At 43.7% G+C, this 14,632-nt stretch overlaps 1 protein-coding gene across 3 annotated transcripts in view; it reads left to right on the top strand.

Annotated features, from left to right (window-relative positions):
* LOC126469658 (leucine zipper putative tumor suppressor 2) overlaps positions 1–14,632 on the top strand; it is a 1,134,623-nt gene that overhangs the window by 1,113,522 nt on the left and 6,469 nt on the right. For all 3 annotated transcript variants that reach the window (XM_050096795.1, XM_050096804.1, XM_050096811.1), the window contains 2 exons: positions 4,682–5,069; positions 7,369–7,542. In XM_050096795.1, the coding sequence (XP_049952752.1) occupies positions 4,682–5,069; positions 7,369–7,542 (562 nt within the window). The remainder of the gene's footprint in view (positions 1–4,681; positions 5,070–7,368; positions 7,543–14,632) is intronic.

Below are 14,632 nucleotides of genomic sequence, written 5' to 3'. Positions count from 1 at the left end.
AATGCCCCAGCGCTGCACAACTGACTACGAACAAGTGAACCACAGACAAAACTAAACACAGAGTCAAGGATCTTGTTCACTGCTCGTGCATTGCGCTTAATCTTTGTCCCAGTGCAGTAAAGGTGAATTACTTACAACAGTAGAAAACATATGAAAACATTAAGAGTCCTCTCTACTTGTTCACTGCCGTACTGATACATCATTCCAGGTATAGCACTCTTCGCTCCTTTCCGGATACAACTGTCCAACACAAGGATCTATTCATGAAGGCTTTTGTTCACGTGTGCATAAAAATGGAACGTGAAGTTGGAAAAACTCCTGTTAATACTTTATTTCCACCACTTCAGTTTCGGTATTGATCCATGTAACACGAACGCAACAGCGTTCTTCCCAGAGATAAGTTATGCTGCTTTCTTGAACATCGTACATTCATCGCTAAACATTATTGTGACACTGCAACCCCTTCCAAACGTGACTACTAGCCGATCTACGCCTGATTTTCCGTCAGTCTACCCAATTTTGAACATCTTCGTATAGAAAAACATCTGAAATTCATTGAATCTTCCGATTTGCCGCCCAGTCCATGTTTGGCTTACGAACAGTGCTGCGCTCTCAGAAATTTATCAAATTAAGGCCGATGTTTGATATTATTGGTCATGAATGCTCTCTTTGCCATGCTGGTCTGCTTTTTGTGTTCTTGCTTCGCCCGTCTCGTGTTATTTTGCATCCAAGATCGTCCAATTCCAATACTTTGTGGTCCCCCGTTTTGATGGCAAGTTTCTCACTAATTTCATTACTGCTGCTGATTACATTCGTCTTTCATCGGTTTACTCTCAATGTACATTCTGTTTCCATTAGAAAGAGAGGAAAGCCATATGAGCAACGATTCTTATCACTGGTATCCTTTGACCTTGAGTTTTAATCCCACTTTTGAACCCTTCTTTTATTTCAGTCATGGCTCCTTCGATGCATAGGTTGAACAGTAGAGGCGAAGACAGCATCTCTATCTGCAGCCTCTTTAATTGGAGAAAGTCGCTCTCGGTCTTCCATTATTATCGTTGGTTCTTGTACATATTGTACATTACTCATTTGCCCCTATAACGTACACCTTGTAACGTCCCTCTTAGCTCCTTTTGTTTTAGTTTTCAGCGATCGAAGATGGGCGAGGGATAGTTATTTGAGTGAACACCATTCAAAATGTCTCTTTATGAACCTTACGCTGCAGTCATGGACTGTGCGGCTGGGCCCGGCGGAGGTTCGAGTCCTCCCTCGGGCGGGCGGGCGTGCGGGCGGGCGCGCGCGCGCCCGTTTGTGTGTGTGTGTGTGTGTGTGTGTGTGTGTGTGTGTGTGTTTGTCCTTAGGATAATTTAGGTTAAGTAGTGTGTAAGCTTAGGGACTGATAAACTTAGCAGTTAAGTCCCATAAGATTTCACACACATTTGAACATTTTATGAACCTTGAAGTTTCTGAAAATTTAGATGGAAAAATATTACTTTGGTATGATAAGAGTACTGATCATTTTACTTCATTTACAGACATTTTGCAAGTAATACTTCCTTGACAATGCTGTATTGCTTTTCTAAATTAATCATTCGCTGTAACTGTCCATGGTATGATTTTGAAACTGTTAAAATATGTTCCGCCAATGGAAGACACTAAGAACGCCTATACTGTTCCTCCTAATGATCCGTGAATAGACTGAATCACTGCTAACTATACCTCTGACATTCAACGTAATGATTCCAGACTCGCAGGTCATAATTTCAGCAAACTGTTCAAATAATGATAAAATTTTCTCAAGCTTCCAGCCACATAAAGTGATTTAAAATAAGACAGCTGCCGAAGTGTACTTGGCCGAAAACTCGTGACTTTTAAACCATTTAACGCGACTCGAAGCTCCAGAGAACTTCGTCAGTGCTCATATATATATATATATATATATATATATATATATATATATATATATAGCCGCGAAATCATGCATACGTATATTCAGTATCTCTTCAGGGAAGAAATGTGAGGGCGGGTTTAACGCCTGAGGAAGCTGCGTGTTAAGATGGCTAATTTATTAAGTTCTCTAGCCGTTCTACTACGCTACCGTGAAAAAACGATTCTACGTTTTGCCGTCGTGAGCCACCATATCAACACAGCTGCGGCCAGGACAATATTTCGTCGTGCCACATTCGCCCTACTGGGAAAGAGAATACATCAAATCTGGAAGCAGTTGGATACAAACGGCCGCGAGCTAATGGTCGCCCACCTGAAGCTGACAGTCAGTCTTAGCTTTCTATTGGGAATGGATTGATGCAGCCACAGTAACACAACAAACGTCATCACAGGGAAAACGTGAAAACGCCAAAAGGGAAATTCAACCGGCTTCCCCAGCAACAGCATTGGACAGAACGTAAAACAACAGAACGCACCTTTATCAACACGACGACGAGAAACATCGACGCAGGTGCCATGTCGGCTCTTATGAAGGGACTTAATTTTGCACCAACGCCGCAGAGTTTGCCTTTGGCTGACATAGTAAGTGGCGTAGAACAAGCAGTTCACAAGACGCCCAGTGAAACTGCAGAAGAAATTTGCGAAAGACGAGACGAATTCTTTAAAAATAAGCCGCCGACCTCAAGCACTAGAGCTGAGCATAATGATCTTAGCGAATCCCGAGACGATCCTCTCGTCGTAGTCGTACCAGCTGACAAGGGCAACGCAGCCGCCAATGTGGAAGTAGCCGACTGTGCCGCGGAGGTTTGGTTGATGCCGGAGGAACGATCTGACGTCGCCGTGTTTTTTGTATGACGAATATTTTAACCAGACGGACGCCATCGCGATGAGAAGCCCATTAGCTCCTGTTATTGGTAACCTGTTATGGAGAACTCTGAGGACATCGTCCTGGACACGTCTCCTGCAAAGCCTAGTTGCTTTCATCGTTTCATCAACGACACGTTCGTTGTCTCGTCTCATGCACGTGAAATGCTGGGAGATTCCTTGGACCACATCAACAATGACAGCATAAAGTTCAATACTGAGAAGAGAAACAAGCGCGTGTCTCAGCCACGATGTTTACTTGAAACCTGCGCACACCGACCGATACCTGCATGTTATCAGCTGCCACCACGCCTCGCAGAAAAGTTCTGTTCTGAAGATCTTGGAGCATCTAGTGGAAGCCATCTTAAACGACAAAAACGCGCAGAAAAACTGAGTTGCTTACGCTAAGTATTAAAGAAAAGCGACTACAGCAACAGTCAGATTTCTCAAGCCATCTTTTCGAAGACACGATAGCAGAAGGCCCTTGAGGACGACACGAATAAGCTTGCGTTTTTTATCATTCTGTGGATCAGTAGAGGAAAGATGTATTGGCCTCTAAAGAGGCATAAAATCTGTTCTGTCTTCAGGGCTCCAGCAAAAATACAACGTGTATGTGTCCTAAGATCCGATGATGGCGGCTTCAGTTTCGCCGAAACCGGTAATCATGGAATAAAAAGAATTCCTGCGATCTTGGCTACCAGTTTATTGTTTTACAACTCGCCACATGCGGACGGGCATTGTCTTGCAGCAAAACGATGCTCTTGCTCAACTTCCATGGACTGTTGCTTTGATTCTGGTGTGGCGTAGGCCACCCATGTTTCATCGCCCGTAACAATTTGGCTTGAGAAATCGTCACCGTCGTTGTGGTATCGCTCAAGGAAAGTCAACGCACTGTCTAAACGTTTGGTTTTGTGTACATCCATCAACATTTTCGGTACCCAACGTGCGCACAAGTTTCGGTAATTAAAGTGCTCGGTCACAATGCCATACAAAACACAACGAGAAACATTAGGAAAGTCATCCCGAGAGGAGGAAATCGTAAAGCGTCTGTTTTCTCTTACCTTATTGTCCACTTCCTGCACCAAACTTTCATTAACGACCGAAGGACGGCCACTCCGTTGTTCATCATGCACATTTGTGCGGCCATCTTTAAATGCTCTCACCCACTTTCTTACCATTCCATCACTCATAATGATTTCACCGTAAACTGCGCAGATATCACGATGAATAGCGATCTGTTGTAGGCCTTTAGCACTAAGAAATCTTATAACAGCCCTTACTTCATAGTCGGCGGGACTCGCGATTATCGGAGGCATCTTAAACACTCAGTACACAACGTAAACAAGGAAGAATCAGACTACAATGGCGTCAGTGCGTAGTTTAAGGTACAGGCTTTCTTGTAAAAATAAAATTGAGATATCTTAGCGCGTCTTTTAATTTCAAAACCGCACTTACTTAAAAAACACGCCTCGTACTTCATGTACCCAAATAACTGTGGAATTTTTATGGATGACAATCCGCCATGTCACCGGCTCACAATTGCTCGCTATGTGTTAGAAAAATATTCTGGACAGTTCGAGCGATTGATATGACCATACCGATCGCCTGACACGAATACTATCGAAAATTTATAACACATAATCGAGAGGTCCATGCTCACAATTCTGCACCGTAAACATTTTGGCAGTTATGGACATGTATACAGGCAACATGGATCATTATTTCTGCAGGGGACATCAATAAGTGGTCGAGTCGATGCAACGTCGATCAGCAGCCGAGCAACAAGAGGTCCTCTTCAAGCTGCACTGCGCGTTCGGTGATAGTGTCGAGACGGAGTTGTCTGAGCGGTGTGTCTGTGTGCGCGTTGCAGCAGCGGCGGCAGCAGCCTGAGCAGCAGCAGCAGCAGCAGCCACAGCAGCGCGAGCGCGGGCAGCAAGGCGTCGTCGCTGGCGGGCGGCGGCGCGGGCAGCGTCGGCGGCGGCTGCGGCTGCGGCTCGCTGCTCGACCTGGCGCCCTCGCCCTCCGACTCGGGCGTCGCCGAGCTGGAGGCGGCGCTGCGCGACCGCGACTCCGAGCTGGCGCACCTGCGGCACGCCATGGAGCACAACGAGCAGGTCATCTTCCGCGTCTACCAGGAGAAGGAGCGCGTCTGGGAGCGCGAGCTGCGCAGGCTCAAGAGCGCGCACGAGAACCGCCTGCGCGCCGGCGCACAGCGCGCCCACAAGCTCGAGCAGACGCTCATGACGCAGACCTACCAGGTACCCTCCCCTCTATCTCACTGCCTCCACTGTGGCGCGTACCCACACAGCCCGAATTTGTCCCCTTTTTGGGGGTCCGACGTGTGGCACTGTACAGCGTGGCGTAGGTTAAGGTAGTCCACCTCCCCTTTAAATGCGTGTGCAGTATTTCGACTTCTGGCATAAACAGCTAACAACAATGGACACTTTTATGCAATAATCCCGGCCGAAGTGGCCGTGCGGTTAAAGGCGCTGCAGTCTAGAACCGCAGGACCGCTACGGTCGCAGGTTCGAATCCTGCCTCGGGCATGGATGTTTGTGATGTCCTTAGGTTTAACTAGTTCTAAGTTCTAGGGGACTAATGACCTCAGAAGTTGAGTCCCATAGTCCTCAGAGCCATTTTTTTGCAATAATCGATTGTTAGCCTTCTTCTCTCAGCATTTCGGTTCATTTCATTCTTGAAGTTAGACATTTCTCTCTGCGGTCTGCAAAATTACTTTCTCGATAGAAGCAAGAATTGAAATTCTGGAATCATATGTAAAAACAGGTTCGATTAAGCAAACTTGCGAAATTTTCGGGGTCAGGTGCCCTATGCAGGACTACCAGCAAAGAGAGCAATACAGTGTCTGTATAAAAATTGGTACACTCACCGAGCTGTGCAAAATGTAAAACGACAAGAATTCTTTCAGTTCGCATACCAGACGTTGTTGGAGAGCCCAAAGAACCCTACACTGCCGGCCGGAGTGACCGAGCGGTTGTAGGCGCTTCATACCGGAACCACGCGACCGCTACGGTCGCAGGTCCGAATCCTGCCTCGGGCATGGATGTGTGTGATGTCCTTAGGTTAGTTAGGTTTAAGCAGTTCTAAGTTCTAGGGGACTGATGACCTCAGATGTTAAGTCCCATAGTGCTCAGAGCCATTTGAACCATTTGAACGCTACACTAAATTCGTCCAACGTGCGCATGTAAATAGGGGGGGGGGGGCAGCTGATATTGAAAAGTCTTACTTTCGAGACATATAGTATGACAGCTGTGCAGTAATTGCGGGCCAACGACGATCAGAAACATTTAGATTATTTCATGTGCCGTTTGAATAACATCAACAGTGGTTTGTTAGACCCTTTCCACTACATCGTGAGTGATGGATGGTCTCTCTTTCCAGTCATTGGAATTCAAAGAAAACGAGGCACTCGGCAACGGAGACCCGTCTCTAATACTTTCGAGTCAGCAGCCAATCCGTGATGAAGAAATCGGCGTTTGGTGCGGTGCAATAGGAACGCGCATCATTGGATCGATATTTTTTAACACTACCCTCAACACGGTTGCATATATCAAAATTTTTGATACTTTTGTGCTCAACTCACCGAATGTGGAAGACAATACTGCTTTTTACTGTAAGATGGGCAAACATGGCACAGGTCTAAGGTATCCCAAGAACGAGTCCATGATGTCTTCACTGACGAACAAACTGTCTGCAAACATTTACGGCCACCACGTTGGCCGCATGTAGCATCATGTAACTTTCTTTCCGGTGGGGACACTTAAACTATCCGAAGTTTATGCTGGGTGTAGGACTACATAGTCGGCCGGTGTGGCCGAGCGGTTCTAGGCGCTTCAGTCTGGAACCGCGTGACCGCTACGGCCGCAGGTTCGAATCCTGCCTCGGGGATGGATGTGTATGATGTCCTTGGGTTAGTTAGATTTAAGTAGTTCTAAGTTCTAGGGGACTGATGGCCTCAGATGTTAAGTCCCATAGCGCTCAGAGCCATTTGAACCATTTGTAGGACTACATAAATATGCTTAGCAGTGCACAGTTGTTTATTGATGTTGCAAATGTATTTTTCACTGTAGTTACATTGTAAATAAATGACAAGTGCATTTCAGCTCTTCGTTTTTGTAATTTCACTGAATTTCCTTTATAGTTACACGGGCTACTTTTATCTACGCCACCTGGTATAACCCCTAATGCAATTTCGGCTCTGTAGCCATTTTTAAACGGATCGCTAGCATCCACTGGTAGTTAATGACAGTGCACCCTGTAGTAGACTGAGTTGGCAAATGTCATGGGATAGTGGGGCGCAGATGGCATGTACTCCACATACAATGTTGCAACAAGAAACGGTCAGTTATTGGAAACCTCTAAAAGGGTGTACTAATTTTTTTTCTGGCTGTGTCAGGGTAATTATGAGACGCCACTCTGTTACGAAGATTGGAACTCCACACAATCTGTGCATTCTATGTTCCCGATGCAATCAGCTAGCATTTTCTTGATGAGAGTGGTACGGAGGTGACAACGGCGCGCCTGTGCCTGTGTCTGCAGCTGCAGCAGGAGAAGCAGCGGTTGGTGGAGGAGGCGGACGGGTCGGCGCGCGAGGCGGCCGAGCTGCGCCAGGAGGTGTCGCTGCTGCGAGCCCGCCTCGAGGAGACCGAGTGGGGGCTCTGCCACAAGACGGGCGAGCTGGCGCTGCTCAAGGCGCAGCTCAAGGACGCGCAGGTCCGCACTCCGCAGCCCCTGCACGCACTCCGCCCTGCTTCCTCATCCGCGCATCCTCACACCTCTGTGTCCAACACCAACTGGTAGATTTTCCACGCCTTGACAAGCCACTCCTGTTTCCTGCGAAATCGACGTCCATCACGACACACTCACATAATTGAGAATCACATCTCCGTCGTGACGCCTCATCTTTCTTACATCGCCACACTAACTTCAACTGCCTTCCCTTTGCAGACTGTGAAATCGTTCTTGATATCTACTCATCGCTCTCCTCCCCTTTCTTGATCTGCAACGCTTAGCTTGCCAATTACGGCTTAATACGCTACTGGCCATTAAAATTGCTAAACCAAGAATTATGCAGATGATAAACGGATATTCATTGGACAAATATATTATACTAGAACTGACATGTCATTACATTTTCACAGCAATTTGGGTGGATAGATCCTGAGAAATCAGTACCCAGAACCACCACCTCTGGGCGTAATAACGGCCTTGATACGCCTGGGCATTGAATCCAGAGCTTGGATCACGTCTACAGGTACAGCTGCCCATGCAGCTTCAACACGATACCACAGTTCATCAAGAGTAGTGACGCGTATTGTAACGAGCCAGTTGCTCGGCCACTGTTGACCAGACGTTTTCAATTGGCGAGAGATCTGGAGAATGTGCTGGCCAGGGCAGCAGTCGAACATTTTCTGTATCCAGAAACGCCCGTACAGGACCTGCAACACGCGGTCGTGCATTATCATACTGAAATGTGGGGTTTCGCAGGGATCGAATGAAGGATAGAGCCACGGGTCGTAACACATCTGAAATGTAACGTCCACTGTTCAAAGTGCTGTCAATGTGAACAACAGGTGACAGACGTGTAACCAATGGCACCCCATACCATGACACCGGATGATACGCCAGTATGGCGATGACGAATACACGCTTTCAATGTGCGTTCACCGCCATGTCGCCAAACACGGATGCGACCATCATGGTGCTGTAAACGGAACCTGGATTCATCCGAAAAAATGACGTTTTGCCATTCGTGCACTCAAGTTCGTCGTTGAGTACACCATCGCAGGTGCTCCTGTCTCTGATATAGCGTCAAGGGTAACCGCAGCCATGGTCTCCGAGCTGATAGTCCATGCTGCTGCAAACGTCGTCTAAGTGTTCGTGCAGATGGTTGTTGTCTTGCAAACGTCCCCATCTGATGAGTCAGGGATCGAGACGTAGCTGCACGATCCGTTACAGCCATGCGGATAAGATGCCTGTCATCTCGACTGCTAGTGACATTAGGCCGTTGGAATCCAGCACGGCGTTCCGTATTACCTTGCTGAAGCCACCAATTCCATATTCTACTAACAGTCATTGGATCTCGATCAATGCGAGCAGCAGTGTCGCTATACGATAAACCTCAATCGCGATAGGCTACAATCCGGCCTTTATCGAAGTCTGAAACGTGATGGTACGCATTTCTCTTCCTTACACGAGGCATCACAACAACGTTACACCAGGCAACGCCGGTCTGCTGTTTGTGTATGCGAAATCGGTTGGAAACTTTCCTCAGGTCAGCACGTTGTAGGTGTCGCCACCGGAACAAACCTTGTGTGAATGCTCTGAAAAGCTAATCATTTGCATATCACAGCATCTTCTTCCTGTTGGTTAAATTTCGCGTCTGTAGCACGTCATCTTCGTGGTGTATAAATTTCAGTGGCCAGTAGCGTAGTTGTCTATAGCATGTCCTGGTTCGTCTTCCAGCTTTTCTTCCCTTTGGCGTATACTGGTATTTCCCATTCTTTCCAAATGATTGGTCAAATTCTGTTATTTAATATTTTACTGTTTACTGACTGTTTAATATGCACATGGTGTTCGAAAATTCCCATTACACACTTCTAGGACTAGTAGAGGAGAGAGTAAATTTTGAATAGGAACCAATGTCTGGAAACATTGTTTCTGTTCTACGTTGGTTTCAGTTCAGATGAGTAATGCGTTCTCGTCTTCTGAGGGAAAAAGTCTGAGTTGCTTTTCCTGGTAGGCCACAGATTAGACAGGACGACGTTTACTACGTTAGACGTACAGCGGATGTGAGGTCTTATCGAACGTTTAATTTCGGAGGCTCCTGTGGAGACAAAGGTCTGCTGGGACGAGGTTTTGCTACTGCACTAGAAGTTGAAGAGACACCAAGTACACACTTGTACCAGGATATCATTCGTAGGGACAATGTCGGGTAACATCGAGCCGCAGCTGTAATACATCAGTACTGCTCAGTACGTGCAGTACGATGAGGGTTTTTAGGTGCAATACTGTAAACAGGTAATGTTACAGTGTTCATACAAACAAATGTGCTTAAATGATAAAAGGATGTAGCGTTTAGTTTCCTTTCAAATTGTTACCTAATTCATTTCCTCAGCAGAAGTGGATGAGTGAATCATCTGAATGGAAACGGCACATTTCCGGACATGGGTTCCTATTCAAAATATTATGTATTCACGCCCCTCTACAAGTCCTAGAAGTTTGTGAGGGAAATTTCCTAACACACTGTATTACTAAAAAGGTAACTCGGTTCATGCTTAATAGAGCACAATCCTAGTTGCAAGTTGTTTGTGTAAAACCTTCCAGTGGCAGCAAAAATTTGATATCCAGTGTTTCGTACGATTATTCACCGAATTTAAAAAGTTTTAACTCTGTCGTAATCTGCTCATTTAGCAGTTACAATCTTATGTTAAACCTCTAACACAATAAAAGTATTACAGTTAGAAATGTGTATACCCCTTCAGACAGCGCTCAAAGTATCCAGACTATATTGACCTGATATTTGAGAATGACGACACTTCGCGACTTACAACAAACATTATCCTCAACTCAAGCATTTTCTCGCTGACATTCCCCACGAAATGATGAAAGAAAAGGTTTGTTCCTTACTATCTTTTCAATTCTCATGCAGTTAAACTTCTGCATGACGTGTTAACGCTATTCGGAACACTTTTTGGGGGCAGTATACACATATATCACTAAATACACGTAGAAAATTGTATAATTGTACGATAGTGCTGGACGTATGACTTCTTAAACATTGAGAGGATTGAAAAACTAATATTTAAAACGGAGTGCAAATTACCCAGGCTAAACTCATCCAGTGTCTGATGATGATATCACTTAGCGACTTTCAACGAACTTTAATTTTAAACTTGGTCTAAATTACTTCTCGCTTACAAACATAGCGTCAAATGTTTAACGCAGTAACTCGTTTGTAACGTAAATACAAGCTTTAACTTGGCTTACATAGCAGAGACCAATTCTTTTAGGAACCAGTGGTTTGCTCGTTCTTTCCTAATATCTTCATTTCGTATCCTGTCCATTTTGTATATCCTTTAACACCCGTTAAGTCTCATTTCTGCCGACTGTATTTTACTCACTTGCTTTTGAGTCAGCACCAGTTTTCGCTGCCATAAAGCAGTTAGGTACAGACACAGCTACATAAAATGTCATTTTACTTTCTCTTCTACCTTTATTTTTAAAAGTTCTTTGAATGATCCCCATGCAGATTGAAGCTTCCTGACTTTTTGATCAATGTCCTCCTCATTATAAAAGCTTAAGTCACAGCCAAGGCACTTAAAATTCCTCAGTTGTTCCAAAATGTTTTGTAGTAGTATCTTCAATGTGAGAAGACCCTTTCTTCTAAAAGCCATAATTTTAATTTTACTAACGGAACTTTTAAAATTGTAATGTTTCTGTAAATGTCTCATTTTTTGAATCATTTTATCTTCTGCAAACAGAAATGTTTTATATCCTAGGTTTATCATCAGTCTCTGTTTCTTTAAAATGTTGTCAGTATATGTAACTACTAAAATGTGCAAGATAAGCTAACCCTTGTCCAAGTTCTACATTTTATAGACATCTTTCACTTCTTTTAATCCCACGCCTATGTTAAAATTAGTATTTCTGTACAGACTGCTTGTTACCAAAATTATGTGTGGTGGGTAGCTCTCATTTTCTAGTATTTTCCTCAATTTTATTCAGTTTTCCCTGTTGAACACATTATCAAACCCTATAAAAGTGGAATATGTTTCAAAGTTCTCTCTTTTTTGTTTTATTGTTTGTCTGATGGTCAAGACATTATCTACACACCATCTTTCTTTCCTAAATCCACCTTCCTCTTCTCCTAGCTGACAGTCTGTAATAGTTTATAATTCTTTATTTATTATTGTACTATAGATTTTATATCCTGCGTTCATCAGACTAATTTCTCTGTTGCCTTTGTAATTTTTGCATTCTTCTCTTTACAACAATTTTTAATTAGAGCTATTGACCAAGAGAGAGGTAACTAGCTATTTGTTTCAGAATTTATTAAGTAGGTGTAAAATTCTTGATATGCATATTATACTACTACATTTATAAAATTCATATACACTCCATCTAATCCAAGTGCCTTCCTATTTTTTACTGATCTTAATACTACATCTAATTCTTGTATTGTTCCAATGCCTATTTCAGGAACTTTATTTCCTTTGGAGTTGTGTACCCATCCTATCAAATGTAATGGTCCTGACATCTCACATTTGGAACGAAAGCTCCATCCCACTTTTCATCTTCATCATTGAAATTGCTCCCACCTTTTTCCATGCACAATTAAACTTTGGACCACCCTCAATACTTTCAAACAACCTTTCTAACACCAGTTCTTCTACATTCCGAAGAGCCTCAGCAATAGAATCCTTAGTGTGAAGACCACATGTAGCCCATCTTAAACTATTTAAAATGATTATTTTCATTCCTGCCAACATATTTTTGATTATTATATTGAAGGGCAGAAAAGTGGCAGCAACAGTGCCTCTGCCAACCTGTCTTGCACTTGTGGAGAGGGTTTGGGAATGTAAGCTACTAGGGGACTTCATAAAATAAGTTGCACATTATTTTGGCAGACCAAGTAACTTTCAATGAATGCTGCACTACAAAATGACGGCTGTACATGATACTATTTTTTAATGTAGGTTCCAACTCTCTGTATACTACAGTTACAATATTATACCAATCGTTCAGTTTCTTGATGACAGAAATCTGCTCCTTGATAACTGCACTACTAAAGAACCAGTGAGTGAACTTCTTTTTCATCAGTAAATCTGTGATTAGTGGGAATAAGTTTTCTTGATTGCCTTGCCATTGTCATCTGCAGTTTATGTTGAATGCCTTCCTTTCCAATCAGCATCACTTGTCTCTGTAGTTTGGTAGAATTATTGCTGACATTTCACTGCTACTGGATATGACACAGATTTTCATCCATATATCACCAGAATTTCACTGTGAATATATGTGTAATTTAGATATTTTACACACAAGAGTTGTACTGTCACACAAAATTCAACTCTAGAGACCATTTCCAGTGGCTGTGGCATTTCACTCCCCCCATACCACAGTAGAACAGTGTCTGCAGGAAACACGGAACATGCACTTTCTTCTGAATATATGCCACTCTCATTGTGTTATTGTTTTAGTGCAAGATATGTGTAATTCTGTCAGACAGCAAAGGACTTGGAAGAGCAGTTGAATGGAATGGACAGTGTCTTGAAAGGAGGATATAAGATGAACATCAACAAAAGCAAAACAAGGATAATGGAATGTAGTCTAACTAAGTTGGGTGATGCTGAGGAATTAGATTAGGAAATGAGGCACTTAAAGTAGTAAAGGAGTTTTGCTACTTGGGGAGCAAAATAACTGATGATGGTCGAAGTAGAGAGGATATAAAATGTAGGCTGGCAATGGCAAGGAAAGCGTTTCTGAAGAAGAGAAATTTGTTAACATCCAGTATTGATTTAAGTGTCGGGAAGTCATTTCTGAAAGTATTCATATGGAGTGTAGCCATGTATGGAAGTGAAACATGGACGATAAATAGTTTGGACAAGAAGAGAATAGAAGCTTTTGAAATGTGGTGCTACAGAAGAATGCTGAAGATTAGATGGGTAGATCACATAACTAATGAGGAAGTATTGAATAGGATTGGGGAGAAGAGAAGTTTGTGGCACAACTTGACCAGAAGAAGGGATCGGTTGGTAGGACATGTTCTGAGGCATCAAGGGATCACCAATTTAGTATTGGAGGGCAGCGTGGAGGGTAAAAATCGTAGAGGGAGACCAAGAGATGAATACACTAAGCAGATTCAGAAGGATGTAGGTTGCAGTAGGTACTGGGAGATGAAAAAGCTTGCACAGGATAGAGTAGCATGGAGAGCTGCATCAAACCAGTCTCAGGACTGAAGACCACAACAACACAACAACATGTGTAACTTATTTTTAAAGGTCCCCTTATATATGTTAGTAAAGTAATTCAACACAACTATATCTCTAGTAAACAAACAGGCTAAATTGATGACTTCAGAATGTTTCATACAGAGAAATTCCCAAGAAAATTTGCAGTTCAGAACCGACAGATACATGAATTTTGATATTGCTGTAACTACTTTAAATGATAAAGTTCTTGTATTGGAATTAGAATTACTGTTTATGATTCCAGAATGAGATTTTCACTCTGCAGCGGAGAGTGCGCTGATATGAAACTTCCTGGCAGATTAAAACTGTGTGCCCGATCGAGACTCGAACTCGGGACCTTTGCCTTTCGCGGGCAAGTGCTCTACCAACTGAGCTACTGAAGCACGACTCACGCCCGGCACTCGCAGCTTTACTTCTGCCAGTACCTCGTCTCCTACCTTCCAAACTTTACAGACTTTACAGAAGCTCTCCTGCAGGAGAGAGGTACTGGCAGAAGTAAAGCTGCGAGTGCCGGGCGTGAGTCGTGCTTCGGTAGCTCAGTTGGTAGAGCACTTGTCCGCGAAAGGCAAAGGTCCCGAGTTCGAGTCTCGGTCGGGCACACAGTTTTAATCTGCCAGGAAGTTTCACTGTTTATGATGCTTATCATGTGGCTCCTTCTTGCAGCGATTCTCAGTTACATTAAAAAGTAAAATGATCCCAGATTTTTTAAATATGTATCAGATAATCTATGCTACAGCTATTTTCCTATAGCAATAGTCTTTCAACACCTCAAACCCATATTCTCTCCACACCATTCACACACATCTTTGTGCATCTACTTGCTTTGCACACAA

This window comes from Schistocerca serialis, chromosome 1 (genome assembly GCF_023864345.2).
Source record: "Schistocerca serialis cubense isolate TAMUIC-IGC-003099 chromosome 1, iqSchSeri2.2, whole genome shotgun sequence".
NCBI lineage: Eukaryota > Metazoa > Arthropoda > Insecta > Orthoptera > Acrididae > Schistocerca > Schistocerca serialis.
The sequence above is the reverse complement of the archived record's forward strand: the minus strand, read 5'-3'. Positions and strand labels throughout refer to the sequence as shown.